The sequence below is a fragment of the Colius striatus genome, chromosome 1 (assembly GCF_028858725.1).
Source record: "Colius striatus isolate bColStr4 chromosome 1, bColStr4.1.hap1, whole genome shotgun sequence".
NCBI lineage: Eukaryota > Metazoa > Chordata > Aves > Coliiformes > Coliidae > Colius > Colius striatus.
This window is the reverse complement of record NC_084759.1, coordinates 195,384,730-195,401,368: the sequence shown is the minus strand read 5'-3', so window position 1 is coordinate 195,401,368 and position 16,639 is coordinate 195,384,730. Positions and strand designations below refer to the sequence as shown.

General features: G+C 42.2%; 1 protein-coding gene across 4 annotated transcripts in view; it reads left to right on the top strand.

The window, feature by feature from the left end:
- Window positions 1-1,816: 1,816 nt before the first annotated feature.
- MAGI2 (membrane associated guanylate kinase, WW and PDZ domain containing 2) overlaps window positions 1,817-16,639 on the top strand; it is a 734,934-nt gene continuing 720,111 nt past the window's right edge. For 3 of the 4 annotated variants that reach the window (XM_062019654.1, XM_062019637.1, XM_062019629.1), the window contains exon 1: window positions 1,817-2,149. In XM_062019654.1, coding sequence (XP_061875638.1) covers window positions 1,849-2,149 — 301 coding nt within the window. In that variant the 5' untranslated portion in view covers window positions 1,817-1,848. The remainder of the gene's footprint in view (window positions 2,150-16,639) is intronic. The other variant, XM_062019646.1, reaches the window with a different exon arrangement.

The window sequence follows — 16,639 nt, the reverse complement described above, 5'->3', positions numbered from 1 at the left end:
GACATTTACAGCCCTACCCAGCTGCCTATTTTCATGAAATAATTATATTTGAGATAGATTTGGGTGAAACTGCCCAATAGCTTCAAAAGTTATTGGAGAAGTAAAGGAGACACAGCCAAGCATGATCACATAAAGGCCTGTTTCCATAGGAACCCAGAGGGAAAACAGCAATACAATTTGTGAAAAATTTCATTGCAGAGTCACTTTAATTGTAATTTCAAAAATATCTGACCAGCTTTAAGTCACGTGCTGAAACATGCTACATTTCCCCTGCCTTCCCCAATTCAGTACTGTCTCTGCAGACCTCTGCCTTCACATACTCTCCTATGTTGTGCAGACACAAAAACTTACAAGTCCAGAGCTTGTTCTGACTGTATTTCATCAATCTCTCCTTCAGATGGAAACTATTTTTTTAGGCAAGGCAAGCTCCTCAGAAAGACATGCCAACTGCTACACTATATTGCTTGCACACGTGTTAGGCATATGACAGGACTAATTAAAGCCTCCACGAGTGGGTTACAATATCATCCACTGAACAAAATGCATCCGAGTGCTTGGGCAGAGCAAAGCTCTGAAGACTGGAAATATCGGTGTTTGGCCACTAAGGTCATTTGAGGTTTAAAGCCAAGGAGCAGATAGCAACCTGAGTGAGGATGGTGAACAGCAGGTGGCTAGTGTAAGTACATTTTAGACATAAAACTACCACCCCTCACTTTGTTACACCTTCTTCAGGTGTAACATGCATCTGAGGTCTTAGCTCCTGTCCCCTGCGGCCACAGAAACACGCATTTAAAGAATTATGCTGAAGTACAGCTAAAAGACAGAAGTGTGAGACCTCCGAATGGAGGAAACCACCCTGCAAATGTTCCTAACATCGAGATCCTCATAGGAAAGGGCTGCTATTTGTCTCATAGCCACAACTTGAAACCCATCTGCTGCCAGGTCCTTCCCTATCATGAGAAGAACTACCAGACCACAGTGTCCCTCTTCCACTCCACTCCACTGCCGGCAGACTTTCCAAGACTGATGATGTGGATGCCTCCGGCTGCGGCTGGCGGGCAGAGCCCACAGCAGGAACAGAGGCAGCAGTAACGGCAGGGGCTGGGGCAGGACAAGAAGGGCTGGAGGAGGGGCAGGACAAGAAGGGCTGGAGGAGGGCAGGATCAGGGTATGGGCTCTGGTACAAGGGTAGGAACAAGGGCAGGCACAGTCCCGGCGGCTAGCGCTCGCGGCTGCCCGGCCGCAGCGCGGGGCTCGCGGCACCATCTTCCCCCGGGCGCCCCCTCTCGGCCGGGGCCGCGCGGGGGGAACGGGGGTGTGGGGCTGGGGGTCGCGGCCCTCTTCGCTCGCCGGGTGCCTTCCCCCGCTGCTTTTCCCCCCCGGCCGGGCCGCTCGCCGCCTGTGCCGACCGTGCTACACAGCCTCTCTCTCGGCCTTCACTACCGGGTCAGGCGAGGCGGGAGCAGCGAGGCAGCGCCCGCCTCGCTCCAGCACCAACACCGACACCCCTCCTCCTCCTCCTCCCCTCTCCGCGGCCGTCTCCTCCCTCCCTCCTCCCTCCCTCCCCGCTGCCAGTTTCTCTACAACTAGTACATCCACGCACAGGCAGGGTCCCGGCCGCCGCGGCTGCCATGGATATCAGCTAAAGCTGGGAGGAGAGGGCAGCGAGGCGCTCCTGACCCAGCTCCTGAGCCCCGCGGGGCCGCCGCGCCCTCCCGCTGGCCGGCAGCAGCCCGCCCCGAGCCTGCCCCGGAGGAGCCCGGCTGCCCCGGGGAGGGGGGGAAGAAAGGGAGGGAGGGAAGAAGCACGGAATACAGGGAGGGAGTAGCGCAGAGCATCCCCACGGCAATGTCCAAGGGCTTGAAGAAGAAAAGCCACTGGACGAGCCGAGTCCACGAGATCGTGATCGTGAGGAACCCGGAGGGGCAGCTGGGCTTCGAGCTGAAGGGGGGCGCCGAGAACGGGCAGTTCCCCTACCTGGGGGAGGTGAAGCCCGGCAAGGTGGCCTATGAGGGCGGCAGCAAGTTAGTGCCGGAGGAGCTGCTGCTGGAGGTGAACGAGACCCCCGTGGCCGGGCTCACCATCAGGGATGTGCTGGCCGTGATCAAGCACTGCAAGGACCCCATCCGGCTCAAGTGCGTCAAGCAAGGTAAGGGGGGGACGGGTGCCCCCTCCGCCGCCCCCCGCGGGGCCGAGGCAGGTCTGGGGGAGCAGGGGAGAACAACTTTGTTGCTGCAGTTTGACTTTCCCCCTGCCCGCCGGAGCCGCCCCCTCCCCGCCACCGGGGGAGGCGGTGAGCGGCGCGGCGCGGAGCCCGCAGCTGGGCGAATTAAATGTGCGTCAGTGACAGCGCTTCGCCATGCCGGGGAGGGGACGGGGGCAGCGCCGCCGGGCAGTACCCCCCGCACCTCCCCGCATCTCCCCGCATTCCCCCCGCATCACTCTGCCGCCCCGCTGCTGCTGACGCGGCCGGTGGGGCCGAAGGAGCGGCAGGGTACGGCTGCGGAGAGGGGCTCGTCCTTGCTTTTGCTTCGTCCCCGGGCCCTTTGGCCGGGGCTTGCCGTTGCTTCCCGGGTCCCCGGCGGCGTTAAGGGCCGGAGACTAAAGCTAGTATCTCTTAAGTGTCATTAGCGGAGAAGTCATTCATTTGATCCGTGGTGAAAACGATCGCCTAATCTTTGGGAACGGGAAGCTCGGGAAAAGTGGGAGGGAAAGGCAGAAAGAAACTTTTGCGAGACAGCGGTCCACTTTGGCCTCTCTTCTGTTTCTCTTTTTTATTCTTAAAGTGTTGTAATAGGTTAATGCATTTCCAGGAAAGTCAATAGAAGAGAGACGACACAGATGCTGTTTACATGGTTCTTTCTGTTCTCTTTAAACTATGCTGAGCTGGGCTCTCTGCAGCTGAACGCTTGTAAGGAGGTTTCTGCTACCCCAGCAGCATTTCTGAAGCAGAGGAGCAGGGAGCTGCTCGGGAACAGAGTCTGTAGGTCCTCCTTGGACGTGGATAGTGCATATTGCCGAAGTACATGTTTCAGCCGGACAGTTAGCTCAGCTAGTGAAAACTTTGGGGATTTCTGCAGTGGGAAGACTTCAGATACAATGCCTCAGAGATGCTTCTGCTCTATATCTATAGCCAGCAGCCTTTGCTCAGAGAACATACGGGAGAGTTCCTCTGACATTTGGTGTAATTTTGTAATTTAACTTCCTCATTGTAATTTGCAGTTTATTGTTGAAAGTGTCATTTGTGATACTTCTCAGTGCTAGAAAGATATGCCAATTATTAGTTTATCCTGATACAACAGGATCAGTAGAAAGTATTTGGCTTTCAGTCAGGCCTTCAGAATGTACTTTATGATATATACAGGTATTTACGTAAGGTCAAACCTCTAAATACAGATGTAATCCATGATTTTCCTGGTTTTTCTTTTGGGTTTGTTATACAATGTGTTGTATAGTCAAGTAGTATGAGGAGATACAATAGTGTATGTGAATAATGTGAGTGAAAATTGTAAGAATATAATGGATTCTGTCTTGCAGTATAGTGTCATCTCTGGGTACCTGCACTCCAGGAAACCTGCTTTGTAGTTTCTTCTTTTTATTATTAATTTTAGTGCAAGTGGTCTTACTGTGATGGGAGTAAAAGAAGCAATGTGGAAATGTTAGGAAAGTAAAGGTATGTTGTCTGTGAAGTTATTTAAATTCTTAATTTCTTATCTTGCAGAAATAGATGCGTTGCAGTAATGCCAATTTAAAGTTATGTTCATTTACTATGTGAAACAGTCTCTGTCCCACCTCTTAACTGTTTTTCTCATACTTCTCCCTAAGTCAAAGCAATCACTAGTGAGTCATTAATGTGTGCACCTTTGATAAAGATATCTGTTATACTTGAATTAGGGACATTAGTCAGGCTTTTAGTCTGTGGATTACTCCAGTTTCTTGAATGAGACATAGAGGATGAATTCAAAATTCTCTCTCTCTCTGGGGAGTTTTCCTTCAGTATGTTTACACACTACACTTTTGATGTGACTCCTCAAAGCCCTGACCAGATGACTGCATGTTTGGAAGTGACAGTTCTGTATAGATTCTTGGACCGAGAGAGACTTTCTGGCTGGAATGATCTTGTGCTTCAGCATCCTTTACTTTGCCAAAGGGAGAGGTCTTCTGGATCCAGCTTCCTATTTTTTTTTTTTTTTTTAAAGAGGTCAATGATTTGTGTGTTTTGCCACCTGACTCCTCCTTCAGTGTAATTCAGTCTAATCCCTGCACAGATAGCAGGCATCTACATTACAGTAACAAATTACCGTTCCATAACAGTACTTTGCAGCAGTGTGTAGGAGAAAAAAAAGCTGGGCAATAAGATCTTTGTATGTTTTTGTAACTTTCAATCTCCTTTTAATTATGAAACACCTTTAGTGTGCTGGAACAAGGTTAATGACTCCATTAGCATTGTTTCTGTATAATTTATCAATGATATCTCTGCAAATTAGAATAGCATGACCTTGAATGCACCATGTGACTGTAACTGCTTTTCCAGGGCTGCCTAGGAATTAAGTCAGAGAGAGAAGTGTGGAGGTAGTACGCAACTATTTATAATGTGATGCTTAAGAGATTATGAGTATTTCTCTTGTTTGCAAGTTTTGATAATTCAGCAGTGAAAATTCAGTTGCAGATGAAATCAGTGAAAGGCTAATTCAGTTTGCAGGAATTAACTTAGCTGTTTTGCAGTACAGAAAAGAAAGGTGTTTTCATGATCTTTCATTATGTTTTGTTTGATTAAACATCCTCCTCTTTGAAACAATGAGCTGCTTCATTTTTTTTTACATTATAAGGTGAAATACTTATGTAAAAAAAGTTGGATGGAATATTGCTAGCTTATGTGAGCTGAACATCTTGAGCTAAAAATATTCACTTAGAAAAAAACCAATCATATAATATAGGAGTTTCTGTATGTCATCAAGTGGAGTAAACATCATGAGAAACTAATTAGCACTTCCACGATATGATCTGACATGGAACTATCCTAAGTATGACACCCAATAAATAAGGTTTTAATGCAGGAAATTATTGCCTGGTTTTGCACAGGGAGAAAAGATTGTAAGAACTCACCAGCACAGCAGAGAGGGAGAAGAACCTCCCTTGACCTGCTGGCCACACTCTTCTTGATGCATCCCAGGATGCCATTGGCCTTCTTGGCCACGAGGGCACATTGCTGGCTCATATTTAGCTTATTATGAATCAGGACTCCCAGGTCTCTCTCTGCAGAGCTGCTCTTCAGCAGTTCCACCCCCAGCCTGTACTGGTGAATGGGGTTGTTCCTTCCCAGATGCAGGACTCTGCACTTGTCCTTGTTGAACCTCATGAGGTTCCTCTCCTGCCCAACTCTCAAGCCGGTCGAGATCCTGCTGAATAGCAGCACAGCCTTCTGGGGAATCAGCCAGTCCTCCCAGTTTGGTGTCACTGGGGAACTTGCTGAGGGTACACTCTGTCCCCTCATCCAGATCATTGATGAAGATGTTGAACAAGACTGGCCCCAGAATCAATCCCTGTGGAACTCCACTGGCCACAGGCCTCCAACTGGATTCTGTGTCATTGATCACCACCCTCTGGGCTCTGTCATTCTGCCAGCTCTCGATCCACCTCACTGTCCACTTACCCAAGCCACACTGCTTGAGCTTTCTGAGGAGGATGTTATGGGAGACAATGTCAAAAGCCTTGCTGAAGTCAAGGTAGATGACATCCACTGCTCTCCCCTCACCTAGCCAGCTGGTTATGCACTCATCGAAGGCTATCAGGTTGGTCAAACAGGATTTCCCCTTGGTGAAGCCATGTTGACTCCCCCTGATAACCATCTTGTCCTTCATATGTTCAGTGATAACATTCAGGATGAGTTGTTCCATCACTTTTCCATGGATGGAGGTGAGGCTGACTGGCCTGTAGTTTCCTGGGTCATTCTTCTTGCCCTTTTTGAAGACTGGCATGACATTGGCCTTTCTCCAGTCCTCAGGCACTTCGCCCGTCCTCCATGATTGTTCAAAAATGATAGAGAGAGGCTTAGCAATCACATCAGCCAGCTCTCTCAGCACTCTAGGATGCACCCTATCAGGACCCATTGACTTATGAGCCTTAAGCTTGGCCAACACGTCTTTAACCTCTTCCTCTTCCACCCAGGGCAAGTCCTCTGCTGTCCTGGCCATCCTGTTATCCTTGCCGGACTGGGCTTCCCAAGGGTCAGCCTTGGCCGTAAAGACTGAAGCAAAGAAGACATTCAGTACTTCAGCCTTCTCTGCATCCTCAGACACCAGGGCACCCTCAGCATTTAGCAGCGGACCCACATTACCTCTCACCATCCTTCTGCTGCTGATGTACTTGAAAAATGCCTTATTGCTGTCCTTAACATCCCTGGCTAAATTTAATTCTAGAAGGGCTCTAGCCTTCCTAATTGCACTCCTGCCTGCCCTGGCAATGTTCCTATACTCTTTCCAAGAAGCTAGTCCGTTTCTACCTCTCATAGATGACTGCTTTCTGCCTGAGCTGTCCCAGCAGATCCACGCTCATCCATGGAGGCCTCCTACCTCCTTTTCCTCCTTTTTTATGGTATGACCATATGAAATATGAGTAACATTGATACTTTATATTGACACTTTCTAAGGTCTCTGATTTGACTCTAGTCAGACTTTAAGCTTCAACCCATAATGCCTTGGCTCCTTAGACAAAAAGGCATTTAGTACACATAATGTAAGGAGGAATTAAATCTCAGTTTTACTTTTTCAGTCTAATAATTTACAGTAAGCATACACTAAAATATTTTACTGACTGTAGATGGACTTGGGCATATTTGCAATTGCTTTGCCCAGTCAGGAGAAAATTGTAACTCTCATTAAGATGGATACAAGAGTGACTGTGGTTGGGCAGACTGCAGGTCTGCATCCTTCACATCCTATTCCTGGTAGTGGTGACAGCGGTTTCCCAGCAGAGAGTAAAAGGACAGAACAGTACTATTCCAGCACCCAGTGATATGTAGCTCCATAATTAAGTATCTTTGTAGTGGTTTTGGATTGCCTTTTTTTTTTTTTTTCATTTCTTAATGAGTTCATCCATGAATTTTGCAATTAAAACCTGGCTTGCAGTGAAGTTTTTTGTTTTCTTTAAAAATCTATGACAAGCCTTTTGAAGGAGAAGTACAGGAATGTTTTGGTTTTCCAAAGCTGTTCCCTCCACATGTAAATACTGTGTCGGTTAGTTAAAATGTTACTATTTGCCTACAGGCTTTTTCATACACATATTCCTATGTATGTTATGTTTTAAAGAAATTTCTTTGGTTACTTGTCAATAATTCTCTTCTACATCTCTTAAAATATTCTGTGCATATAGATTGCCTTTTTGTGGGTTTTTTGGATAAAATTTTCCTCTCTGCTGTAAAGAACAATATCTTACAATAGAAAGTGGCATGTTTTTCCTCAAGAAGTTGAAAAAAAGTCATAAATGTCTTACAAAAACCAAACCCAAGTTGCACTTCTGGTATACAATGGGAAGACAGTCTTTGAAAATGAAGTGTACTGCACACTTACTCTTTTAGCCTAACTTGTGCTCCTTAGGATTTTGATCACTCCAGAAATTAAATTCAGACTTCTGGTTTTACCATTACTTCATGTTGTGCATGTCCATCTTAATTTAAAGACCATTGAAGCTGACTTCTGACTCATGTAGCTGGTGATTTATTCTCCAGCTCTTCCAGAGAGATTGTGATATTCCATGTCAGGAGCTCTGTGTATTCACTGGCAGTGGAATTATATTCATTAGTCTTTTTCCTTCTCTGAGAATTACAAATGTGCCATTAAAGGATGGGGCCATGACTTTGTTAGTGCATCATTTCCTTGAAGAAATGAAATAATTTACGAGTGCTCTGCCTAGTTTAGTTGAGTTGCATATGGTGAAGTGCATATCACACTAACACTTGTTCATCTGTCGATACTGTTGACATTGAAGGAAAGAACTGGTATGAGGGCGTAAAATTACATCCAACTTACTTTATTCATTCTATAACCTCATCCGCATTAATTCAGTATTTAATGAAAGACATGGATCATGAGCTTTTGCAGTATTTGTGATCTTCTCCTTGCTCCTTAAGGATGAAGAATGCCATTCATAACATCAAAGAGTTGATAAATTACTGATCTACATTTTTTGTATACCTTTTTGTATATGTAGAAAAAGTGCTGCTTCAGAAGGGATTTATGCGAGGAGATGGTCATAACTCTGATTTAGAAAGTGTGATGGAAAGTGCTGCAGTAGCTGTAGAAGCAGATGTTTCTTGTTCTTTTCTTCCTCACAGTAGTATAAACAAAACAAAAAGGAAACTTTTTTTGCTGAAAAGCATCAAGACAAGGGTCATAGAACATAATGCTATTGCTTGACTATGTTAATGTTCTGGAAGTAATTTTTTCTTCCATACATAGAATATGTATTTATAAATATATAAGTACACATATGCATCTGTATTTGTTTTTGAGAGCTATGGGTAGGACTCTAGGTTGAGACTGCATAAGGCTTTGTGTAGTATTGCTGCACAATAATATGTGATGATATTTACAACTCTAATCTAGAATGCTTTCATACATGTTTTGATGCATGTTCCAATGACAGTTCCAATGAACTCATTCTACCTGGTGGTCAAGCAATGTGCAGTGTGGCACAGTATTCTGCAGTTGGAAATAAAATCATCATAAACTCTAGAGTAAGATTGGCTAGATTCCTAACCAAGCAGGTGCAGTCTGTAGTGCAGAGTTTTAAGACGTTGATTTCAGTAGTAAAGTGCCTATCTTTGCTTTTTGTTGCTGAATGTCATTGCAATGCTGGTCTTCAGTGAATTTTGTGAAATCACAGGGAATGTGGTCCCAGCAGTATCTCTTCAGCACACCTAATTTGTTATGAATCTGCTTTCTTTAAACTTCACAGAAATCTAGCTGGTAAGAAGGTGTACTAGTCTTGCTGGCCATTCATATTGCTTTCTTACTGTAGTGTGAGGCTACCACAATAGAAAGTGAAATGGCAGACAGAAGCAAGAGAAAAGGAAAAAAAATGAACTTGGTAACTGATAATCTCTAAACCAGTACTTATGGTTTGAATGTTCTTTTAACATTAGTGTAAAAAGTCTTATTTATTCCAATCTCCTGTCCATAATGTGGACTCTTCAATAGAAGTTGAGTTGACAGAAAGCTGTTGTTTGTGTACATCTGCCATGTGTTTATTACCTTTTTTACATCTGTAAATGAACCATGAACGCATTATTTCTGAACTTCTTGTTGACACACGTAGCATAGCTTAATCAAAAGATATGTTGCTGTCAACACAACACTTCCAAGTATCTTCTCATTCATGTACACGTTATGTTTAGTAATACATGAATAATGCTGGTTCACTCTGCTTATCATCCTCTGACATTTCTCCTGGATGTCTTTGATTATTTCCACAGTGCATGAAGTCAAGATTAAGAAAAGTAAGAGAAAGAGCAAAATGGAGAGAGTAAAATGCTGGAGAGAAAGTCCCAGGAAAAAAAACCCTGAGATTATTAAATTCAAACATCACTGGTTTTAGAAATGACAAATGTTCTATTGTATTCAAGAGGCTGTTCAGTCCTACAGAGATTCACCAGCACAGGTGAATCAGTACTGGAAATGTGCATTTCCTAGGTCTGTCTAGGTTCCTCAAACTATATTGAAATCATAGAATCACTGAAGTTAGAAAAGACGTCCCATTGTCCCAGGTCTGAGAGATATATGACACATCCTTGACAATGTGTGGTAGTCTCTATAGCCAGTGATGGCAGTCATTTCATAGAATTTTCCAGAATTATTAAATTGTCCACAGAATCTCCAGATTATCACACTGGGGAGAAGGGTTTTGCTTTGTAAGTCTTGTAGGTCAGACACTGAGGACAAAAGATCACTGCAGCGTCATAGCAAGTTAATTTGTTTGTTTTTAAAACTCTTCTATTGAGTTGAAATACTGTGTCCTAAGTATGTAGAAAAAAAAAGAAAAAAAGAAATAGATTTTATAGTTATGAGTAGTGCTGATAGATTTGCTATGAACAGCAGAACAACTATAAATAATAGTAGGAAAATAATTAGCAAAATTTTCTACACTATATACTTGCAAGTGAATTGTGTAACCGTGTTAATGTAATATTAATATTCCAGAGTGGAGATCCTTCCTGGAAAAAAGTACAAGTTGTCTTCTATTACTTAACTACTTAGGCTTGGCGTCTTCATAACTTACATTGTGGAGTATGATTTGTTAAGTTGCACATTTTATAGTGAGGCATTTTTTAAAATAAAAAAAAAATCCAGTTTTATTTCCATCATAGCAATTATGAATTAAATCTGTATTTTTTTTATAAAACATATCAATTGCATAAAGCCATACCTAACCTGTGCTACAGAAACTGAACGGAAATTAAGGTATCAGTCCCATTCCAAGACATTCATTTCACATGTAAATTCTTACAACACACACATTTTTTGTTTGCTTGATTTGAAACCCAGGGTTGAAAACTTGGAAACAATGAGTTGTACACAATAGCTTCTAATGTTTTGCATCCACATGGCTAGTTCTTTAACTAGTATGAAATAAAGTGAAATTAAATGACTGTTAGTTTCTGTTATTTCCTTACAAAGTCCTTGGTGCTATATCTGCATTAATAGATGTCACGTAAGTCTCTCTTACACTTCCAAAATGTTTTATTAGTATAAACAAGAACTAATCTCATTATATTTTAATTTTATTTCCTTGTATTTTTATAAGAACACTATTTTATATGTCAAAGTGTTGCAGAGTCCTGTTGCAACGTTAAGCTAATAGAGCACACAGGTGCTCCCATCATTGAACTGTGATCCTGTGGAGTGGGATAGGCAGCAGCTGCAAAATTTGTAGAAGATTGAGGCAGGAGGTGAACACTTTTTCAGTTTAAACTACTGTGTGCTTTGGTTAGGTAAACTCTAATTATTCCCCAAATTCCCTGCACAGGCGGTTGAGTATTCTTTTGCAAAGCATTCCTTGAAGCTCAGTTGAGATGCCTCTTCTACTCATGGCAATATTAGATGGTGTGCTGTGACTCCTGTTGATTATATTGACAATGATTGGTTTTGCTAGTATTTCTGGTTTCTCTTTCCCTAGAGGTTTGTTATATCTCCCTGTTGTTTCATTCGTGAGGTCTGAAACCTTTTGGTGAGAGGAACTACTTTTTTGTTTTAGCAACTATCATGACAATTTCAAGTTGGGAGTCTGGAGTTTCTATGGCAATGTAAGGAAGTGTTCACATGAAATTCAGAGTTTAGCCATAATGACTTTCTTGATAATAGTTATTGGAAATACTATGTATCATTTTAACATAGGATCAGTAAATCTAGTTGACAGTATTTCAGTCAGGTAGAAATTGAATAATATGATTTAAGAGCAAATAGCTAGTTATGACTAATGTGGAGATGTTCTTATTGGTAACACTGGTCTGTTGTCTCATGGTCTTTCCATAACTGCTTCTGCTTGTGAAGTCTGTTCAAAAACCCTCAGTTGTACTGTATAGAGAATAAATTTTCCAAATTATTTAGTTTTTCTTCTATCTGCTCCATTTACTTGTGGAAGAACATTTTCCCTCTGTAAACATCTAGAAGAATTACTGGAATTTCTGATAAGCCAGTAATATGAGCTTTTTTAACACTCACTTCATTTGGTCATTTTCCAGTAAAAAGACATAAACGATTTCAGGAAAAGAATGCATTAGCACTGGAGATTTTTTTTTAATGAAGTAAAATCAAACTGTTGGGTTTTCTTAATTAAAATTAAAAAAATCAGTGATTTAAATATTAATTAAGAGATCTTCTGGATTTATATTTGAGTTTTTTATTTTATGCCTGTGGTACTTACGTACAGAAAAGTTCAGAACAGATAAACTCATAAAGTTTAAAAATGTCTCCTTTAAATGTATATGAAATATGTACAGTTAATCTGACTTGCAGAAGTATAACAGCTGCTTTGGCTTGATAGAGATGTCCATTTATGTGTTTTAAGGGTAATAAAATTAAAGTTTCTGAATGTAAAGAGGCTTTGTTGTATACCTGAGAAAACATCTCCTGCAAGTGATTAGAGAAGCATCTCTCAGGAAATGTAGCAGATCCAGCTGGATCCAATAGTGTTCTTTTGAGTCAATAAGAAGTAGATTTCTACTAAGTAATAAGGAACTTTCTCACCAACTGCTGTAGAAACTGGTTTCAGTGAGCTACTGAATTCCTTCCTCCAGTGAGCTACTGAATTCCTCCCTCCTCTGAATTCCTCCGTCCCTCCCTCCACAAGCAGATGCACATTGTTTGCTGGCTGGCGTGGAAGATGCTGCTGGGAATGAGATTTGCACCTGAGACATTGCAACAGAAATCTTCACATGTATCCCTCAACACTAATATTACTATTTTCATTGAATTAACTGAATAACTTCCAGATTCCTAAAATCTGTATACAAAAAGAGCTTACTCAGATTGCTCCAACAGGGACAAACCCTTGGTGTCCTCACCAGCCTCTGTGATATTCATTGTGGAGAGAGAAGCTGGAACTGCACAAAATTTCCTTACATCCTTGGTGTCCTGATCTAGGCTATGAGACATTGTTCTCAAAAGCTCCTGGGAAATTGCTGGGTTTCACAATTGTATTGATTATGTTTTCATCATGTGTGCTGTCTTTGAATGTTTTGTTTTGGTTTTTTAATTATTTAAAGCCTCGTCTAGGTTTTTAGAAAGAATGGATCTGTCCAAATAAGTATGGTTTACCAGTTTTGAATTGATATGAATAGTACTGTCACTGTATTTCTCCAGAGAAATTGCTTAGATTTTTCTTTTTATTCTTAAAAAAAATAATTTAAGATGTGAACGTTATTATTAGTCTATCAAGACAACTGAAATCAGATCCCATGGAGACAAATATTACAGGCTGACATTGAGAAACAATCACTCCCTCAAAGGATTTTTAGAGGCTAATTAGACAAAGCAGATAGGTAGGAAGAGACAGAACCACATGGTGGTGAAATGACTTGCCAGAAACTCAGATCAATCAATAACAGAGTGAAGAACCCTGCAATGTAATTTAAAAGTCCCTGCAAGCAGTATTGCATCCAAGTAAAGGCACACAATTGAAAAAAAATGCCTCTCTCCTGTTCAGTGAGGATTTCTATTGATTGCTTGAGTAAAACGTTTTTGTAGGTATTTATTTTAAATTCCATGACAAATCCCGTGTAAAGTGTCAACTTTGTCAATAACAGAGAATCCCAAGCATAGAAAGGTCTGTATAGAGGAGAGAGTGTGCTGGAGTGTTGTCTGCTAAACTAAAAAGCATTTCAGAAATATGTTGGAAGTGGTAAAGTGTCAGAAACCAAAACACTGTACATTTCTATATTTTAGTGAGATATTTATGTTTGTTTGTAGTGCTAATTGGACATGTAGCTAGATAAACCATGAAACGTTTATTAAAATTCTCTGGCTTTAGAAAGCCACTGCCTGACTAGTGGCAAATTATAAATAATTTGTGTGTTGACTTTTTGGAGCGTTTTTTTTCCCCTTTTATTTTGGTTTTACAAAACTAATTTATTTGGAAATATGAGAAGTCTTAAAAAATGCTACCACAAGCAAAATTTGGTTTGCCAAGTTACACTTACAAAATAGCAATTGAAGAACCAGTGGGAGCCTCTCACTTTTCACAATGCTGGAGGACTTCAGATCAGCTTTGCTGAGCGGTGGCTTCTTTCAGAGCTCTGATGTTCCCATCTTTCATTCCAAACTGCTTGGGGTCATTGACATAATCCTAGACTTAACCCACCTTGCAAAAAGTTAGAGCTGACTAGGGTTTAGAATTATCAGATGACATCCCTCCAAATAACTGAGGAATCCTGGAGAAGCAGGACTGTCCTGATGTTTTGAGGATACCCGGTAATCGTATAATCATAGAATGGTAGGGGTTGGAAGGGACCTTTAGAGATCATCTAGTCCAACCCCCCTGCAGAAGCAAGGTCACCTAGATCAGGTCCCAAATCCTAGGCAAGGCTCCATTAAGGGCATTTCAGTTGCAATTACACCAAAGCTTATACTTTGTGCCTCTGTGCTTTTGTCCCTCCATGTCCTGCTGTTGGTCCCTCTTTGTGATTTCATCTTCTCTTTGGCATTGGTTTCTCATAACTTAGAGGAAATTCTTCCACTCCTCTTGGAGAGGCTGGCACAAAGTAAAAGGATGAGGAGACTCCCTGGCACCTACTCAGTGTGAGGAACATTCACATTTCACTGCAAGGATTTTCTAGAAAATCTCCATGTCCTCTTTCAGTGTCCAGGGCCTGTGCAGAGTTAAATAGGTAATCAGTGAGAGATCGGGGTAGGATTTTTGCATCGTACAAGCAACAAGACTTAGATCTTGCCAAATTTACCCTCCTTTTGCAGGAGAAAGGAGTGGTGTAACATTAAGGATGACGTTCAGCTGAGGTTCTGCAATTCTTATTTCTAATCCTCTTTTATGTTCTTTAAATGAAACTGGCACCAGGCAGTGCAGCATATTATGGACACCTGAACTGATGAAAAGACCTCATGTCTCTGTTTGACAGCCATGTAGTAGTTTGCTGTACAGCACCCTTCAGTTAGTCTGATAGGACTTTGGTCCTGAAGTTGATCATGACCACAGTGTTGCCCTGTGTTTGCATTATTAATCCATCAAGGGTTTTTGCAGGTGCAGTCCTTTGTAGGGTTAAGAACAAAAGAAACCTTGAAAAGCTGATAACTCTGGCCTTGAAAAAAAGACAGCTGGTTTGCAGTGCATGGCAATACTATGCAATGATTTGGTGCAAAAAAAAAAAAGTGTGATGTAATGTGCAGCCAGTATCACCAGGACTAGCTGAGGTGAGATGAGCTGGACTTTGACTCAGGCACCATATTTAACAGTCCATACTCCTGTAAAAAAAAGATCCATTCTCCTCCCAGGACCATTGCCAGCTGTCCTGAATTCAGCCAGCAATCAGGCTGCTCAGGCATGCCTACTGTCCACGAAGCAGGAGATGAAAATACTTGTGTTTGAAGGGTGCTGGGGTTATCCTGCACAGGAGAATGCTGAGATTTTTCTTCTGCGTATGTGTCTCCCAGTGTCATCAGAAGGATAGGATAGCTGAAGCTGCAGAGAGTCCTGGGCCCAACCACATCCCCAGATAAATGAGTAAGTAGTAGATAGCTGTCTGCATGTTAGGGGGCCTGAGCTTTCCCTCTGGAAATGTCATATGTGGCACCATGAAGTTGCTGTGAAAGACACGCTCGCAAGTATGAGTGGGCTCCTAATCTGACTTGGAGACTGGCTGTGGAGCAGACCTCTACAGTAATCTCCAGTGACCCTTGGTGCAGGGCTACACTTGGGTAGGAATTCCTCAGCTGACACTTAAAAGATTTCTTTCTTCACTGTTTTATTTTTTTAAATGCACCAAATGAAACCAAATGCCAACCCTTCAATATTTTTGTTTGTTTATTTAAAGCAGAATCCTTGCTTTACGACCAGGCTTTGTCAGCTGTCTAACTCAAGAGTAAGTGCTCCCTGCCACATTGCTTGGACACAGGTTATGCACAGCGGGAAATGTGCCATCTACTCAATTGCCAACTGTTTGCAGCTTGTAAGTTCCTCTTCAGAAGCCTTCCTAGCAAAACCCAACCACATCTCATCATATGTATCTTCTGAGATCTGGTGGATCACAGAACCAGTGTGGCATTGCTCTGAGTCAGAAGTTTTTGCACATGTTTATTCATGTCTTGCCTGTAAACAGTGTCGTGTGTCACTGCTGAGAGGCAATTTCTGATCAAGTCCAAGAACAGCTTAACCTTTTGTGTCTCTGTGGCTTTTTATTTTTTTTTTTCCTCTTGGGCTGTCAGCTACAGATACTGCTGCCTCCTGAAAACAGCCTGCAGTTAGAGAAGGTGGACCTGCGAGGCATGATTTACGCAGGAGTTTTTCAGAGGGGCAGCAGAGAAGAGGGGGAAAAACCCCTAAACCAAGATCATTCATCCAAATCTTCAAGTCAAAGATCCCTCCTAATACTGTAGCTTATTTTGTTGTTGTTGTTGTTATGAAGAGCATATCTGTTGAATTTCCAGTAATTATTTTCTAAATCAAGTGGTTAAATTTTATTACAAAGTATAGAAGACTTTATAATTATCAGATTTTTTTTCTGAGCTTTTTTTTTTCCCTTGCTGCTGTAAGCTGCACACTGCAAGGGACCTTTGACTGCTCTGAACTGTGAAATGTATCTTCAAAAGTAAAAGGACCTGTAGCAGAGAGGTCCATCTTTAAGTCCTGAAGGTATTTTACATCTGGGGCTTACTGTAAGAAACAATGAAACCCTTGCATTTGGTAAATGAAGTAATCAATTTGATTGACAATATTATAGGTCATATAACTTTAGAATCTGAGGGGCTAGAAACTGCAGGTTTCTCAGCATAAATTGCAGGTGTTCTGTAGGTTTCAGGGTGAGATATGCATGTCTTACAATGTCTGAGCAGAATGGAGCTGCCCATGCTGAGCAGCCCAGTGACTGTCCCAGCTGGAAGTGGCTGTCATCCGCAGAAATGCTTCATTAGGCTGC